The sequence below is a fragment of the Amblyraja radiata genome, chromosome 20, assembly GCF_010909765.2.
Source record: "Amblyraja radiata isolate CabotCenter1 chromosome 20, sAmbRad1.1.pri, whole genome shotgun sequence".
Taxonomy (NCBI): Eukaryota; Metazoa; Chordata; class Chondrichthyes; order Rajiformes; family Rajidae; genus Amblyraja; species Amblyraja radiata.
This window is the reverse complement of record NC_045975.1, coordinates 28,905,101-28,920,700: the sequence shown is the minus strand read 5'-3', so window position 1 is coordinate 28,920,700 and position 15,600 is coordinate 28,905,101. Positions and strand designations below refer to the sequence as shown.

Sequence of the window (15,600 nt, the reverse complement as noted above, 5' to 3'; positions counted from 1 at the left end):
TTCAAAGGGCATTCATCTGTCAATTCATTGTTTTCGGACCGAACAGCTCCTTCCTAAAGGAGACGAGCAAAACGCTTGAGTTTTCACACCGATCCTGACAGCTTTATGCTAACGTCCATTTAATTTTCTGTGTTTATTTTTCATGTCAAATTTTCAAATTCTCATTCACCCACAGTAAGATTTAAACTCCTGCTTTGGATTACTGCTTAATTTAACATGACCGCAACACCGGCCGCCATGACCTGCTGGAGGCTTTCAGTAAAAAAAAATAAGGTTGTGGTGAATTTTATGTACAGTACATGTTTGGCTCTGTGTTTATGACTGCCTTTGGAAGACTCCCAATTCCATTGATATGTACTGAGTACTTTCAAAGTTTCCTGAGCCTGATTTTCAAGACACGGCCTCAGTGGTTGGGGGTTGCACCTGGTTGCACATCAGAGATTGCTTCATCCTCCACCCTTTGTGTTGTTGCAGGAACTCTCACCTGCAGATCTTCTTCCTCATCTGGCAGTGAATTGGCCCATACATGCATTAGCGTTTCACACTTCAGTTGCTAGTGATGCACCGTATCCCATTGGCAGCCCTGTTTCTGCTGATGTTGGGAATGTAGGTTCATTAAAAACCTCTACCCTCCAGTCTCCTTGAAAAAATATGTAGCAACCAACCAGTGAGTCTGGCACAAAAAGCTGGAGTAACTCAGTGGGTCAGGCAGCATCTTCGGAGAAAAGGAACATGTGACGTTTCGGGTTGAGACCCTTCTTCAGAGAGTCAGGCGAAAGGGAAACGAGAGATATAGAAGGTACATAGAACAAAGAAATGAAAGATATGCACAAAGCAACGATGATCAAGGAAAGGTGGAGCCCACAATGGTCTATTGTTGACTGTGGGGTAGGTGATAACGAGTTATGCAGACAGTGAAACACAACAGGACGACAGTGAAACTAGTACAATGACTAGGGTTGGGGAGGGACGGAGGGAGAGGAGATGCAAGGGTTACTTGAATTTAGAGAAATCAATATTCATACTGCTGGGTTGTTAGCTGTCCAAGCAAAATATGAGGTGCTGTTCCTCCAATTTGCGTTTGGCCTCACTGGCATTGGAGGAGGTCCAGAACAGAAAGGTCATTAGTTTAGTTTGGTTTAGTTTAGAGATACACCGTGGAAACAGGCCCTTCGCCCATCGAGTCCGTACCGACCAGCAATCCCCGCACATTAAGAATACTCTACAGACTAGGGACAATTATAAATGTATACCAAGCCAATTAACCTACAAACCTGTACGTCTTTGGAGTGTGGGAGGAAACCAAAGAAAACCATGCAGTCACGGGGAGACTATACAAACTCCATACAGACAAGCACCCAGTGTCAGGATCAAACTCGGGTCTCTGGCGCTGTCAGGCAGTAGCTCTACCGCTATGCCACCATGCGCCCAGGAATTGGAAGGGGAGTTAAAATGTTTGGCAACTGGGAGATAACCTAGGCCAAGGTGGACTGAGCGAAGGCTTTGCAGCGAATCGATGGCCTAGTCTGCTCTTGGTCTCGCCGATATATATATGTATAGGAGACCACACCTGGAACAGAGGATACAGTAGATGAGGTTGGAGGAAACATAGCAGCATAGAAACATTGGTGCAGGAGTAGGCCATTCGGCATATTGATTTAAACCATTCAATATGATCATGGCTGATCATCTAAAATGTACCCCGTTCCTGCTTTTTCTCCATATCCCTTGATTCATATAGCCCTAAGAGCTAAATCTAACTATCTCTTGAAAACATCCAGTGAATGAGCCTCCACTGCCTTCTGTGGCAAAGAATTCCACAGATTCACAACTGTGGGTTAAAAGGTTTTTCCTCATCTCAGTCCTGAATGGCCTACCCCTTATTCTTAAGCTGTGACTCCTGGTTCTGGACTCCTCCAACATCGGGAACACTTTTCCTACATCTAGCCTGTCCAATACTTTAAGAATTGTATATGTTTCTATAAGAAACCCTCTCATCTTAAACTCCAGTGAATACAAGACCCATTCCTTTGTCAGTCCTACCATCCCGGGAATTAACCAGGGAAGTGCAAGTGAACCTCTGTCTCAGCTGAAAGAACTGTTGGGGTCCCTGGACAGCCAAGGGAGGAGGTATAGGGACAGGTGTTGCATCTCCTGCCAGTCTGAAGAAGGATCTCGACCCGAAACGTTACCTATTCCTTTTCTCCAGAGATGCTGCCTGACCCGCTGAGTTCTTCCAGCTTTTTGTGTCTACCGATCTAACACAGCATCTGCAGTTCCTTCCTGCACAATGAGTCTGGCAATTCTTTCCTGGCCAGTCTCACCTTCATTGGAATCATTTTAAACCATGGTAATGGCGAGAGGATAGAAATTGTGCAGATCTGAAACACTTAAAGGGGAAAATCAGTTATGATCTCCAGAATATATATGTGTGTGTTTTTTTAAAGCTGGTCAATGGATTTTATTGGCAGCAATCTAAGTTCATGTTTTCTTTTCCCCACTTATTTTGATTCCCATTGCTCTGATTCATCACAGTTTTACCAATGTGCCCCTATCCCATGCAATGCAGTGGCAACTTGGCCACTGTTTATTGTTGGAGCTGCTTCATAATCTAGTGCCAGAGACACAATGTCCTTGCTGGGATAATTGTTGAGTGGCAACTATCCTATGTTTGCATCGTTTAAAGCTGATTAGTTTAGTTTAGATATACAGCAGGAAAACTGGCCCATTAGCCCACTGAGTCAACGTTGAGCAGCGATCCCCATAAACCAGCACGAGGGACAATTTACAATTTTTACCAAAGCCAATTAACCTACAAACCTGTACGTCTTTGGAGTGTGGGAGGAAACCGGAGCACCCGGGGGAAACCCATGCGATCATGGGGAGAACGTACAAACTCCGTACAGCTAGCACCCGTGGTCAGTATCTAACCCAGATCTCTGGAGCTGTGAGGCAGTAACTCTACCGATGTGTCACTGCCACACACTGTTGCCTCTTGAAGTAGCAGTATGAGGATGCACCATTCCTGTGTTTCTCCTCCCACTTGCTGACTAGCCTATATTAGTTTAGTTTAGTTTATCGTCATGTGTACTGAGGTACAGTGGAAAGCTTTTGTTGCGTGCTAACCTGTCAGCTGAAAGACAATACACGATTACAATGGAGCCATGGTTATAGGGAAAACGTACAAATTCCATACCGACAGCACCCATAATCAGGATCAAACCTGGGTCTCTAGCGCTGTAAGGCAGCAGCTCTACAACTGTGCCCCCGTGTCATCCTATGCTAAACATCTCCAAACTAAAACTCTAAAAAACTAAAACAAGGCACCGAGGTGACAGGGGGACCACCTGAGACCACCATTAGAGAGCAAGTGAGTGCTGTAATAGCACAAGAAGGTGCCAAACATCAGGTTTCCCTGGCTTTCTGCTGGCAGTTTGTGGTAAACTTCATTTTTCCTGGTGCTGTACTCTGTACAGACATACCTGATTAGTTTAAGCTTTACTGGCACTGCAAAATCATCAGCATCTCTTAGCCAAGTCCAACAGCACCAATAAGGAGAGGACTTCCCTGACCCAAGAAATAAGTGCTTTGTCAAACACTGCAAAGTGTGAACATAAAGCTCACTAGTAAACAGTGGTTATGAAATCAGATAACGGTAGAGGAAACTGGGGCAGCCCTGGTTACATAATACTGTTACATTTCTCCCTGTTAGAGACCTTACAGCACTTGAAACGATTTGCCTTTGTACATTGAAACACCCTCAGTTACATGACCGCTGTTTCTGCATTGGTTCACTTCAGCACTTAGTTACCTAACCTTTGAACAAAAGCTAAATGGGCAATACTGCCTTCCTCTGTGTTCCTTTGGGAGGGGAGGGGGGGGGGGGGGGGGGTGCGCGTGTGTTCCTTGGGAGTGTGTGTACCACTTCTCGTGCTTGTGTGCTTCTCTTTTGGGAGTGAGTGTGTGTGTGAGTGTGTGCTTGTCTTGGGTGAGTGTGTGTTCCACGGGGGTGTGTGTACCTCTTCTCGTGAGTGTGTGCTTCTCTTGGGTGAATGTGTGCTTCTCTTGGGGGAGAGTGAGTGTGTGCTTGTCTTGGGGGTGAGTGTGTAACTGCATTGTGGCAAAGGGGCTGCTCAAGGCAGTAAATGAGTATGTCACACTCACTCATACTCCGACTCTTACACTCACACTCACACTTGTACACACTTCTTCTCCCTGGTGTGATTGGAGATACTGAACTCCTTTAACCATCATTGTTCAAATACATGGTAAACTTACAATCTTAACAAATAAATGTTCATTGACATTCTAACATTGTTCTAATTGCACTTGTGTAACAGTGACATCCCGTCTGAGTGAGTGTTAGTGTTGTGCCGGCATGGAACCATTCTTTGAATGAAGGAAGAAGGATTATAGAATGATATATCAAAATAATGAGTCATAATTGGCTGCATGTCCTCTGAAAAATGTTTGATGCTGAACAGCCCACATAAGAACTGCAGCCTCTTTCAAAGCTTCTCTTACTAACCATACATGGTGCTCATGCTACTTCTAACCTCACTGTCTGCTGCCTCGGGTTGTTTTCATGTAAGATTTGAGAGCTGTCACTGTGGAGTCACAGAAGCATAGATATCTTAATTAGTTTTGCTTTGTGTTCGTGTACATGCACCTATTGTATTTGCTTTCTAGCTTTGAACTATTATAAGTTGAAGATCTCAAGAGAGAAAATCATTGACTTCTTATAACTGGAAATGATTTGTTGTGTTTTCTCTCTTCCCACCCTCTCCCACCTCTATTTGTCCCCAATCTGCATCATTCCAGGAGCTGCTGTCAACCTTACCCTAGTTACACCTGAAAAGGCAATCAAACTCGCTGCAAATGATTTATTCCGTCATATGCTGTCCAAAGATGGGTGAGTAGAAGTATCTTTTGACACAATTGAGCCAAATATAGGGGGGGGGGGGAAGAAGAAATCTCTTTGCCCGAGGTTCAGCCAAGCATGCGGGCACAGCTAGATACCCCTGACTGACTGCTTAAGAAATCACAATCATCTTCGTTATGCATTGCAATAAAAGTGGGGATTGTCGAGTCATCTCTGCTGACTCAGTTGATGTTAATGGAATATGTGGTATGAAGTATTAATATATGATTATGAAGTATGTTTTAATGTTGGAAAGGAGCATCTCTACACACTTCAAATTATGAAATTTCACCTGAAAATCATTCCAATTTGACTAGACCCCACATTAATTAAATAATTAGTTAAATAATTCATGTCTTACTACACATGTCACCATGTAAAGCCACATTTCTTGCACTTCTTCCATGAAGTTTTTGGGTGCAAGATTTTTAATTTCCGGCGCTGGTATCTCTCAGTCTGGGTAGAACCCCTAGAATAATACCAACACCCATTACAGCAAACCTTAACTGATGCAGGTTACCATGTTTGTCTCTCCTTCTAAACAATCTTCACATTTATTGTTTGCAAGAAACATTCTATTTTACTGATTTAAAAAAAAAAAGTTTCATTTAAAAAATGTTGATATTGCTTATAAAATAACCCCCATTCTTTTGCCAGCTCAGTCTTTGGTGCCTATTCTCGTTTTAACCTTGTAGACAGTCAAAGTCATCTGCAGCTCCACTGCAGAGATGCCAACAGATGTTTCCATACGTAATCACTGTGTACGGATCATGGCTATTACCGATATATGAGAAGCAAATGTCCAGGGATTAGAGATCCATAATAGCACGACCAGGTGGTCATTTCCGCACGCACTGTTTCTCTTTCACACGCTCTGTCTCTTTTCCTTGTGCTCTCTGTCTTTCTCACGCACTCTTGCGCGCTCTCTCTGTCTCTCGCACGCTCTTTCCCTCCTGCTCTCTCACACACTCCCTCTCTCTCTCTCTCTCGCACTCCCTCTCTTTCTCGCACTCCCTCTCTCTCTCTCTCGTACTCTATCTCGTACTCCCTCTCTCTCGTACTCCCTCTCTGTCACGCTCTCTCTCTCTCGCACTCCCTCTCTCTCGCACTCCCTCTCTCTCTCTCCACTCCCTCTCTTTCTCATGCTCTCTCTCTCTCTCTCTCTCTCTCTCTCACACTCTTTCTTTCTTGTACATTCTCTTGCACGCTTTCTCTCACTTTCTCGCATGTTGTATCTGCCACTCTCTACCGTGGTTTATCGCACTCTCTATCGCACTCTCTGTTTAGGTACTAACTCTTTCTCTTCCCCGTCCTCCTCTCACCTGCTTGACTTCATTTGCTCCCTCTTAAAATTCAACTCTTTTTTCAGAAAACTTGTTTCATTTTCTAAGGATGATTCTTGTACAGGAGCTTTTGAATATAATGACCACAAAGTATGTTCTGTTGTAAGAGGAAAGAAGTAATTACTTTTCTACAAAATTGAAACTCTCCTATTAGTTGTACCTTTCTTAATGTCAAACAATATAATCCATGGCCCTTGGTACTGTCGTTTATTATGCCCAAATACTGCTGATAATGGATGGGATTTATATAGCGCCTTTCTAATACTCAAGGCGCTTTACATCGCATTATTCATTCACTCCTCAGTCACACTCGGTGGTGGTAAGCTACTTCTGTAGCCACAGCTGCCCTGGGGCAGACTGACGGAAGCGTGGCTGCCAATCTGCGCCTACGGCCCCTCCGACCACCACCAATCACTCACACACATTCACACACAGGCAAAGGTGGGTGAAGTGTCTTGCCCAAGGACACAACGACAGTATGCACTCCAAGCGGGATTCGAACCGGCTACCTTCCGGTTGCCAGCCGAACACTTAGCCCATTGTGCCATCTGATGTCAACTTGTGAAACAGAATAAACAACTACCTATGAATTTTGGTCGACTTCACATATTCAGTACATTGTAAAGGTCATACTTGCCATCTCTACGACAGAAAAAAAACCTGGATAATGATTTTGCTCTGCGTGATATCAAAAACGAGATAGTGGCAGAATGCGCCTGGTTAATTTGTTAATTTTTAATTACCTACATCTTTTTAGAAGATGTATGATCGATTTGGAAACGTATAGATGAAATAGTTCATATTTCCTGCATTCATTTTCCCCTTAGTATATTAATTTTTTTAAAGATAGGAGATACATAATGGGCAAGTTAAGGTTGCGTAGTGACAAGCCATCAATGCATTGAAATGTCACTGCAGCATTTGAAGAAATAAAGCTTTCCTCATGCTGTGCACATATTAACCACAGGCTGGTGTCTCAAGTGCAATTTCATGAAATGCATTAGGTACTTGCGCATTTAATATTTATGCGGTATAACTTTCAAGGCCCAAGTGTTCCACTTCTAATGCATGTTTACAAAACTGCAAATAATTTGCACTACCTGCACACATTCATGCTTCCACTCGCTGGCGCCTGTCAAACATCAAATTTATTTTCACTTTTCTCTGCTTAGCCAAAGAAATTGGGACTCCTTACCTGTAGTTGCTCGTATTCTGTGATGTTGTCTTTACCAAAAGGACTAGGTATAAAGAGAGGCTTAGATGGATTCTTCCCATTGATTTCATTGCCATTAGCAGAAAAGTTAAAAGCGACAGAGGCATTGCTTTAATGCAAATGATGGAAGGATCTGAAAGGGGAAGATGAAGAAAAAAGATCATCCAGAGTGTTGTAGGGATCTGAAACTTGGGTTGGTAGACGCAGGAACCTTCATTGTATTTAAACAGTACTTGATGTATACTCGAACGGCCATGAGCCATAGATTGTTGACCTGGGTGCTAGGAGGTTGTTAGGTAGATTCTTCTTCTTTAACCAGCACACACAAAATGGGCTGAATAGCCTCATTCCGTGTCATGACTTCTCTGTGAATCTAGTCTGTGAGCATTTCGGCAGCTGATTCTCAAGGGCATTTAGCGATAGACAAAGAAATACTGGCCTTATCAGCAGTTCCCTCATCACTGAAAATTAATGATGGAGAGGGGGATAAAAATTATCTGCCCACTGAATGTTTTAGCATCTTTTCTCCTCAGTATTTGGGATTTTGGCAATTCTTCTCCCAAAAAGGTGCTGAAGCAGTAGGGTGCAAAAAATAATTAGACTTAAGGGCCTGTCCCACTTACGCGACCTTGGCTCGAAAATTACGCGACCTCGTGGTCGCTTGAGGCGTACGGCCACCGTATGGCCGCGCGGGGCCGGTCCCACTTAGAAGCGCGGAGTTGTGCGGGGCTGGTCCCGACATCGCGCGGGTCTCCGAAATTCTTGCAGTGACCGAAATCTTCGCGCGCCAATGGCATGTCGGCACGCAGGCGCATTGCGGTCGTGCACAGTGTCTTGACGTCGTACGCAGCGTCTTGATGGCGTACGCAGCGTCTTGACAGCGTACGCCTAGTGCGTGGCGTTGCGCGATGACGTCACCGCCCGGCGTGTCGTTACGTGATGACGTCACCGCCCGACGCCGTGCGAAGCCCAAATTCAGTCGGCCCGCCTCCTGCCCAGCTGATTGGTAAGCATGACGCAAATGACGTCACGCGTGAACTTAGCGCGTACTTAACGCAAACTTCGCGTGAACTCCGCTTCCGTTTGGTCGCGCCAAATGCATGCAATCGCATGCAAGTGGGACAGGCCCTTTACCTTTGCACAAAAGAGACTGGAAGCTGAATGAGGAGAAAGTATACAGAGGTTGGGTCAGATCACCATTGAGTATGCATTAAACATTTAATAGAGTAAAGATAAAGGATTTACTTTCTCTGAAGTGCAAAACAAGCAGTGAAAAACAAACTTAAATGTCAAGTCAAGCCACTTAATCATAAAGTTGGAGGAAATGCATTTCCATGAAGGTGAAAATCTGGAGCAAAGGACAATCTGCTGAAAGAATTTAGCAGGTTAAACAACATCTTTGCAGACAAAGGGATGGTCAACGTTTCGGGACAAGGCTCCTTTCCTCCAGATTGCAGCACCTTGTGACTGAGAATCTGGAAAATCACTTCTGTTGAAATTTTAAACATTGAAATTTTTTTAAATTGTGATTTAAAGGCATTTGGATCATTTTCAAAGGGATCAGTGATCTGGTGTTATATCACCATTATTTAAAGGCTTGTTTCCCCATCAGTAGACATTCTCCCAGAGCTTACAAACCAGCGGTATGAATATTGATTTCTCTAATTTCAAGTAACCCTTACATTCCCTCTTTCTCCGTCCCTCCCAACCTAGTCGTCCTTCTAATTTCACGGTCATCCTACTTAATTTTACTGTTTTTAACCACTCGTTATCACCAACAATGGACCATTGTGACCTTTCCTTGATCATCGTTGCTGGCTTTGATTTGTTCTATTCATACCTTTCATTCATTAGTTCTTTGTACCTTTTCATACCACTGGATACCCTCTTTCCCCTGACTCCCAGTCTGAAGAAGGGTCTTGACTTAAAAGTTCACATATTCATTTTCTCCAGAGATGCTGCCTCACTCGCTGAGTTTCTCCAGCTGTTTGCGTCTATTCTCCGTTGAGATAGTTTGAAAAAGAAAGCTACAAAACTGCAGAGCCAATCCCACACACATTCACCACTGTAAACAGAATTCAAATATCCTAACAGTTTTCTCATCTTTCTCTATATTAAATTAATTGAGACATTTGAGGCACCGTCCTCTTCCAAGTCAAACTTCAATGGTTCAATCGTTTCTTTATTATCACATGTATCAAGGTACAATGAAATACTTTTATGCAGACAGGATTATCAAGGCGATCACCATACATAAGCACAATCCCCGGTTAGCATAGAAAGTACAGAATAGCCCACTGAGACCATATGCAAGAGTTGCCATTTTGAGGCCATTTTATAGACCCAGCTCCAGCTGGCCCCAAAAGCCCGTTGCAGCCGCCACCTCCATTCCAGGCATCCCACGAACCATAATTTTACTCCTTGCACGGTCCTCTTCAGCCCTTGTTCCCCGGGAGCACGTCCAGCAGTTGACCTTGGGGGCGTGGAAGGTTTGATGCCCTGGTTCTTCTAACCGGGCTTCTGCCACCATTTCCCTCCATTCCTGCTCGCCATTTCCCAGTCTTCAGGGATGAGCAGGGACCGCGCACAGCGACTTCCCTCTCCAGGCGGGTTCCCGGTTCCGTGACGGGCGAGCCAGCTCTGCTGTTGGGTCATGGCCGCAGCTTGCCATGGGACCTTCACACTGCTCGCTGGGAGACCTTGTATCTGTGATTCAGGAAAAACACTGGGATAATGCCTTATCCAGAAAACCATCCTCATAGTCCTGTCTTACAGTTTATCTGAAGGATTGCTTTCTTTTTGTTGCATCTCGGTCACGGTTGCGCAGCAGTAGACTTGCTGCCTTACAGCAAATGCAGCGCCGGAGACCTGGGTTCGATCCCGACTACGGGTGCTATCTACGGAGTTTGTATGTTCTCCCCGTGACCTGCGTGGGTTTTCTCCGAGATCTTCGGTTTCCTCCCACACTCCAAAGACGTACTGATTTGTAGGTTAATTGGCTTGGTAAATGTAAAAATTGCCCCTAGTTGGGTGTAGGATGGTGTTAATGTGCGGGGATTGCTGGTCGGCGCGGACCCGGTGGGCTGAAGGGCCTGTTTCCGCGCTGTATCTCTAAACTAAACTAGACTAAACTAAATCTCCGCCTAAAGGTTTCGGGATAATATTTTGGCTTGAATATCATTCAATATTCAAACATATTGAATCTATCAGGAATAGATGGTGTGCTTGAGGCACAGAACCTGATTTGCATTTTTAATCAAATATTTTCAGAGTCGGCAAAGTCAGTCAATCTGATGGTAATCAGACAATCCAGTTACCATATTATTTTGTGTTTATGTAAATCATTTAATAATTTGATTTTGGGGTGTTAAAAGAATTTAAGATTCTATAATTGTGCCTGTGTCAATCGTGGCGCGTTAAAAATGGAACAAAATATATTGAGATAAATTAGTTACATGTGAAGAGCTTTAGCAACTGACGTCAAAGAGCATTACATGAAGAAAGATGTGAAATCACATACGTTACACTATAAATAAAAGTCACGATCTACACCCTTGCCGTTCTTGGAAAGATGTGATGACCAGATAATAATCCTTGTGAATTCAGTAAAATGGCTATTCATATGAACTGACAAATTGGTAATTTTCTTTGAAATAGGAGTTGCCTAGCAAATGACTATATGACAGAATCATAACAATAAATGTCAGTGGTGTTATTTTGCTGAGGTTTACTGTTTGGAGACTAACTAGGAGGTTCAACCAGTGTTCTTGAGTAGGTTGGCTAATTTAGCTGATGTGTACTTGGCAAATCATCAGCACTCATACAGAACATTAGTCAGTTCTGCTTGTTTTTTCCCATTATCCATTAACTAATTCCAGATTGTGTGTATTTGTGTTTGTAAATGTAGGCATACTCTCAACTGTTAGTGCCCACTTCACAGAATAGCTTGACCGTACGTACAATAGGACCTATAGAAATCCCACTTTGTGTTGTTGGAAGAATGTTTTCTTGCAAGAGAGTGGATGCTACATCAATGATTATTTCCCAATGATATAAACAGCCACAGACAAATTATGGACCTTGGCAAAGAACAAGTTGAACATTAATTAACATTCGCTGAATGCCCCCCTGCTGCTTGTTAAGCACACACTTTTCACTCAGAACCGCAACGATCTGTAAACCCTCTTCTGGAAATGTATCTAACAGTTTATGTTATTTTATTGTCACATGTATCGAGGTACAGTGAAAAGCTTTTACACAAAATTAGTGAGTAAGAGGAGAATATCAGGCTGCTTAAGTCCTTCATGTTTCTTAGTTCCCCACATGGTGGATTTGATGATCTCATTATTCACAGCATCATTTTGTTAAGCATTTGTGCTGAAGAATAGATGGTTTGTAATAAAATCCCACAGCCCCGCTGTCGTTCAGCGATGTGAATTAAAATTAAATGGTGTGGTTTTCTTTATCTTGGCTCCCTTTTGCAAAAGGGCTATTGAACGCACACAATCCCTAGAAGATCTGAGACACTCGTGCATCAGTTTGATACTGTGAACTCACCCAAAGCTCCTCAAACATAATGATAGTGGAAGCAACACCCACTCCATGTGGGTCTCAGCAGGTAATAACATTGGGTGGTAATAAAGGGTCACTTTGCTTGTAAGAAAACTTAAATGATTCCTGTGCACTGTTCGAGTGGATCAGTGCATCAGTAAAATATATGGGCGTAGTGTGGTACTACCCTCTATTTTACAACAATTTTATTTGAAGTATTAAAAGTAGTTTATGAAATGATTTGTTCCCACTGAGCCATTGTTGTAAATCCATTGAGACCAACCCTATTTTATTCAGGAATGCATAAGGACATCCCAGGAGCATGACACCTTTATCTAGAGATGAGCAGGCAGGCTGGTGCATCTGCAATAAGCATTCTCCTGTAGTGGAGTGAGGTGATTCCACAGCTCTGTGCTCCTGCAACATGCATGAATAAAAGTGGACAAGTAAACATTTAATGGAGGGGTGAGACTCGGAGATGGTGATGGGGTCCAGCGCGTGATTGCCACAGCAAATCTGCAGCTGTAGCCAGGGGCGGAAATCGCTATCAAAACATGGGGGGAACACAATTTCTTGGTGGCCGCACACGCAAGGCTTCGGCCTTGGGCCCTGTGGACGGTAACATCGGGAGCTGACCATGGTTGGTGACCGAATCCGAACTCCAGCAACAGCAGCTTTGTCCGCCCCGAATTGTGGGGCTTCAATCAGTCCATTCGCGGGGCCTTTCATCACCCGGCACGGTTTAAAACCGGCCGCGGGATCTTCCATCGCCCGGTGGGGGCTTCAACATCGGGAGCCTCGACGCAGCAATTTGACTGCGGGGCGATGGAAGATCCCGCGGCTGAGTTTAAACCGCGCCGGGCGATGAAAGGCCCCGCGAACGGGTCGATTCAAACTCCGCTTTATGATCTTTGATCCACCAGGGCGTCTCCCTCCTCCAATCACAGCGCTCTATCCTCAGTCCTACCCCCCTAGTTCCACCTCTGTCCGACACCTCCCTCCTCCAATCATTGCGCTGAATCATCATGTCCCCCCCCCCCCCCCCATTGCCTGCTGACTGACATCACTCTTGTCCAATCGGCGCCCTCCCTCGATCATCAGTCCTACCCCCACTGTCTCACGGAAAGCGGAGATTTTTAATAGATTTTTTTCCCCACCAAAGTTCAAAATCCAGATTACAAAGCATGGTCCCCCACCACTCAAAATATGGACGTGTCCCCCTGACCCCCCCCCCCCCCTCGCGGTACCCATCTGTGGTATCTATCTACACAAGTGTTACATTAAACTTATTGAGCATGTATTTGAAGCAAACATCAAACAACTGAGAAATTGATATTTCCCTGCTCTTGAATACAAAAATAGAATGACAATCAATGATAAACACAAAATGCTGGAGTAACTCAGCGGGACAGGCAGCATCTCTGGAGAGAAGGAATGGGTGACGTTTCGGGTCGATACCGTTCTTCAGACTGATTAGGGATAAGGGAAGCAAGAGATTCCCTTATCCCTGACCAGATGTGGAGAGATAAAGAACAATGAATGAAAGATATGCAAAGAAGTAACGATGATAAAGGAAACAGGCTAATGTTAGTCCGAAATTTCCACCACCTCCAAAGGGTTCCCACCACTGGCCACTTTTTCCCATCTCCACCCCTTTCTGTCTTCCGCAGAGACCGTTCCCTCCGTATCTCCCTGGTTAACTCATCCCTTCCCACCCAAACCATCCTCTCCCCAGGTAACTTCCCCTGCAACTGCAGAAGATGCAACACCTGTCCCTATGCCTTCTTCCTTGACTCTGTCAATGGACCCCGACAGGCCTTTCAGGTTGGCAGGTTCACTTGCACCTCCTCCAACCTCATTTACTGTATTCATTGTTCAAGATGTGGACTCTTGTACATCGGTGAAACCAAACGCAGACTGGGCGATCGTTTCGCGGAACACCTTCACTCAGCCCGCGTGAACCAACCTGATCTCCCGGTTACTGGACATTTTAATACTCCTTCCCATTCCTATATACAGACCCTTCTGCCCTCGATCTCCTGCATTGTCAGAGTGAGGCTAAATGTAAATTGGAGGAACAGCTGCTCATATTTCGCTTGGGCAGCTTACAGCCCAGTGGTATGAATTTGATTTCTCTCACTTCCGGTAGCCCCGGCATTCATTGTCTCTCTATTCCCCCCCCCCCCCCCCCCCCCCCCAACCCAATTTGCACTTGCTTCTCATTTTCACCCTACAAATAGCTAACAATGACCTGTTGCTTTATCATGTTTAAGAAGGAACTGCAGATGCTGGAAAATCGAAGGTAGACAAAAATGCTGGAGCAACTCAGCGGGTGAAGCAGCATCTATGGAGCGAAGAAAATAGGCGATCCTTCAGTCTGAAGGAGGGTCTCGACCCGAAATGTTGCCTATTTTCTTCGCTCCATAGATGCTGCCTCACCCGCTGAGTTTCTCCACATTTCTGTCCACCTGTTGCTTTATCATCGTTACTTTTTTGCATATCTTTCATTCATTGTTCTTTATCTCTCCACATCACCATCTATATCTCTCGTTTCCCTTATCCCTAACCAGTCTGAAGAAGGGTCTCGACCGAAACGTCACCCATTCCTTCTCTCCAGAGATGCTGCCTGTCCCACTGAGTTACTCAGGCTTTTTGTGTCTATCTTTGGTTTAAATTGCATCTGCAGTTCTGTCTTACACATGACAATCAATGACTTGATTCCATTTCTTTCAATAAATCATTAGATGTATACAAAGGGGACAAGATTGTGATGGCCTCTATTGGTGAGATGTAACTGACACCATGTTCAGCGTTGATTATGAAATTAACTGTTACCCTTTTTGCTTCCTTTCACAGGAAGAAGCTGACTTTGCTGAAGGAGATGCTGGCAGGCTGCGGTGCTGGGACCTGTCAGGTCATTGTGACCACCCCCATGGAAATGCTGAAGATCCAGTTGCAGGATGCAGGTCGTCTTGGTAGGTGGAACTGAGAAAGGAATATGTCCAGGAACCAAGAACAGACCCGGACGCCAGTGTTCCATTTGTAAACACTCGGAAGGTCAGGCAGCGCTCATGGAAAGATGGAAAGAGAAACAGAGTTCATATCCTGGGTTGAAGAATAGTCAGTGGCAGAAGAATGTGGAACAAATGATGGGTGAGGAACTTGGGTTGCAGGATAGACATAGGTACATGCAAAGAGGTACTATGAGGCGGCATAGAGCAGCTGTCTCAGAGTGCCAGAGACCCAGGTTCGATCATGACCTCGGGTGCTGTTTATGTGGAGTTTGCATGTTTTCCCTGTGGCCAAGTGGATTCCCTCCGGGTGCTCTGGTTCCCTCCCATGTCCTAAAAACTTGCAGGTTTGGAGTGGATGAGAAAGTGGGATAACGTGGAAATGGTGTGAACAGGTGATCGATGGCCGTGTGGGCTCTGTGGGCCACTGTGCCAACCTAATCAGAGGAGGAACGTGCAAATTCCACACAGTCAGCACATGAGGAGCGCTGGTCAGTGAATAATCTGAGGGTCATGGAAACATGACGTGTTACAGGTGATGAATGGCGGAGTGAGGGTTGC

At 44.7% G+C, this 15,600-nt stretch overlaps 1 protein-coding gene across 2 annotated transcripts in view; it reads left to right on the top strand.

The window, feature by feature from the left end:
* slc25a22 (solute carrier family 25 member 22) overlaps positions 1-15,600 on the top strand; it is a 109,737-nt gene that overhangs the window by 80,711 nt on the left and 13,426 nt on the right. For both annotated transcript variants that reach the window (XM_033039164.1, XM_033039165.1), the window contains exons 5-6: positions 4,822-4,912; positions 14,885-15,003. In XM_033039164.1, the coding sequence (XP_032895055.1) occupies positions 4,822-4,912; positions 14,885-15,003 (210 nt within the window). The remainder of the gene's footprint in view (positions 1-4,821; positions 4,913-14,884; positions 15,004-15,600) is intronic.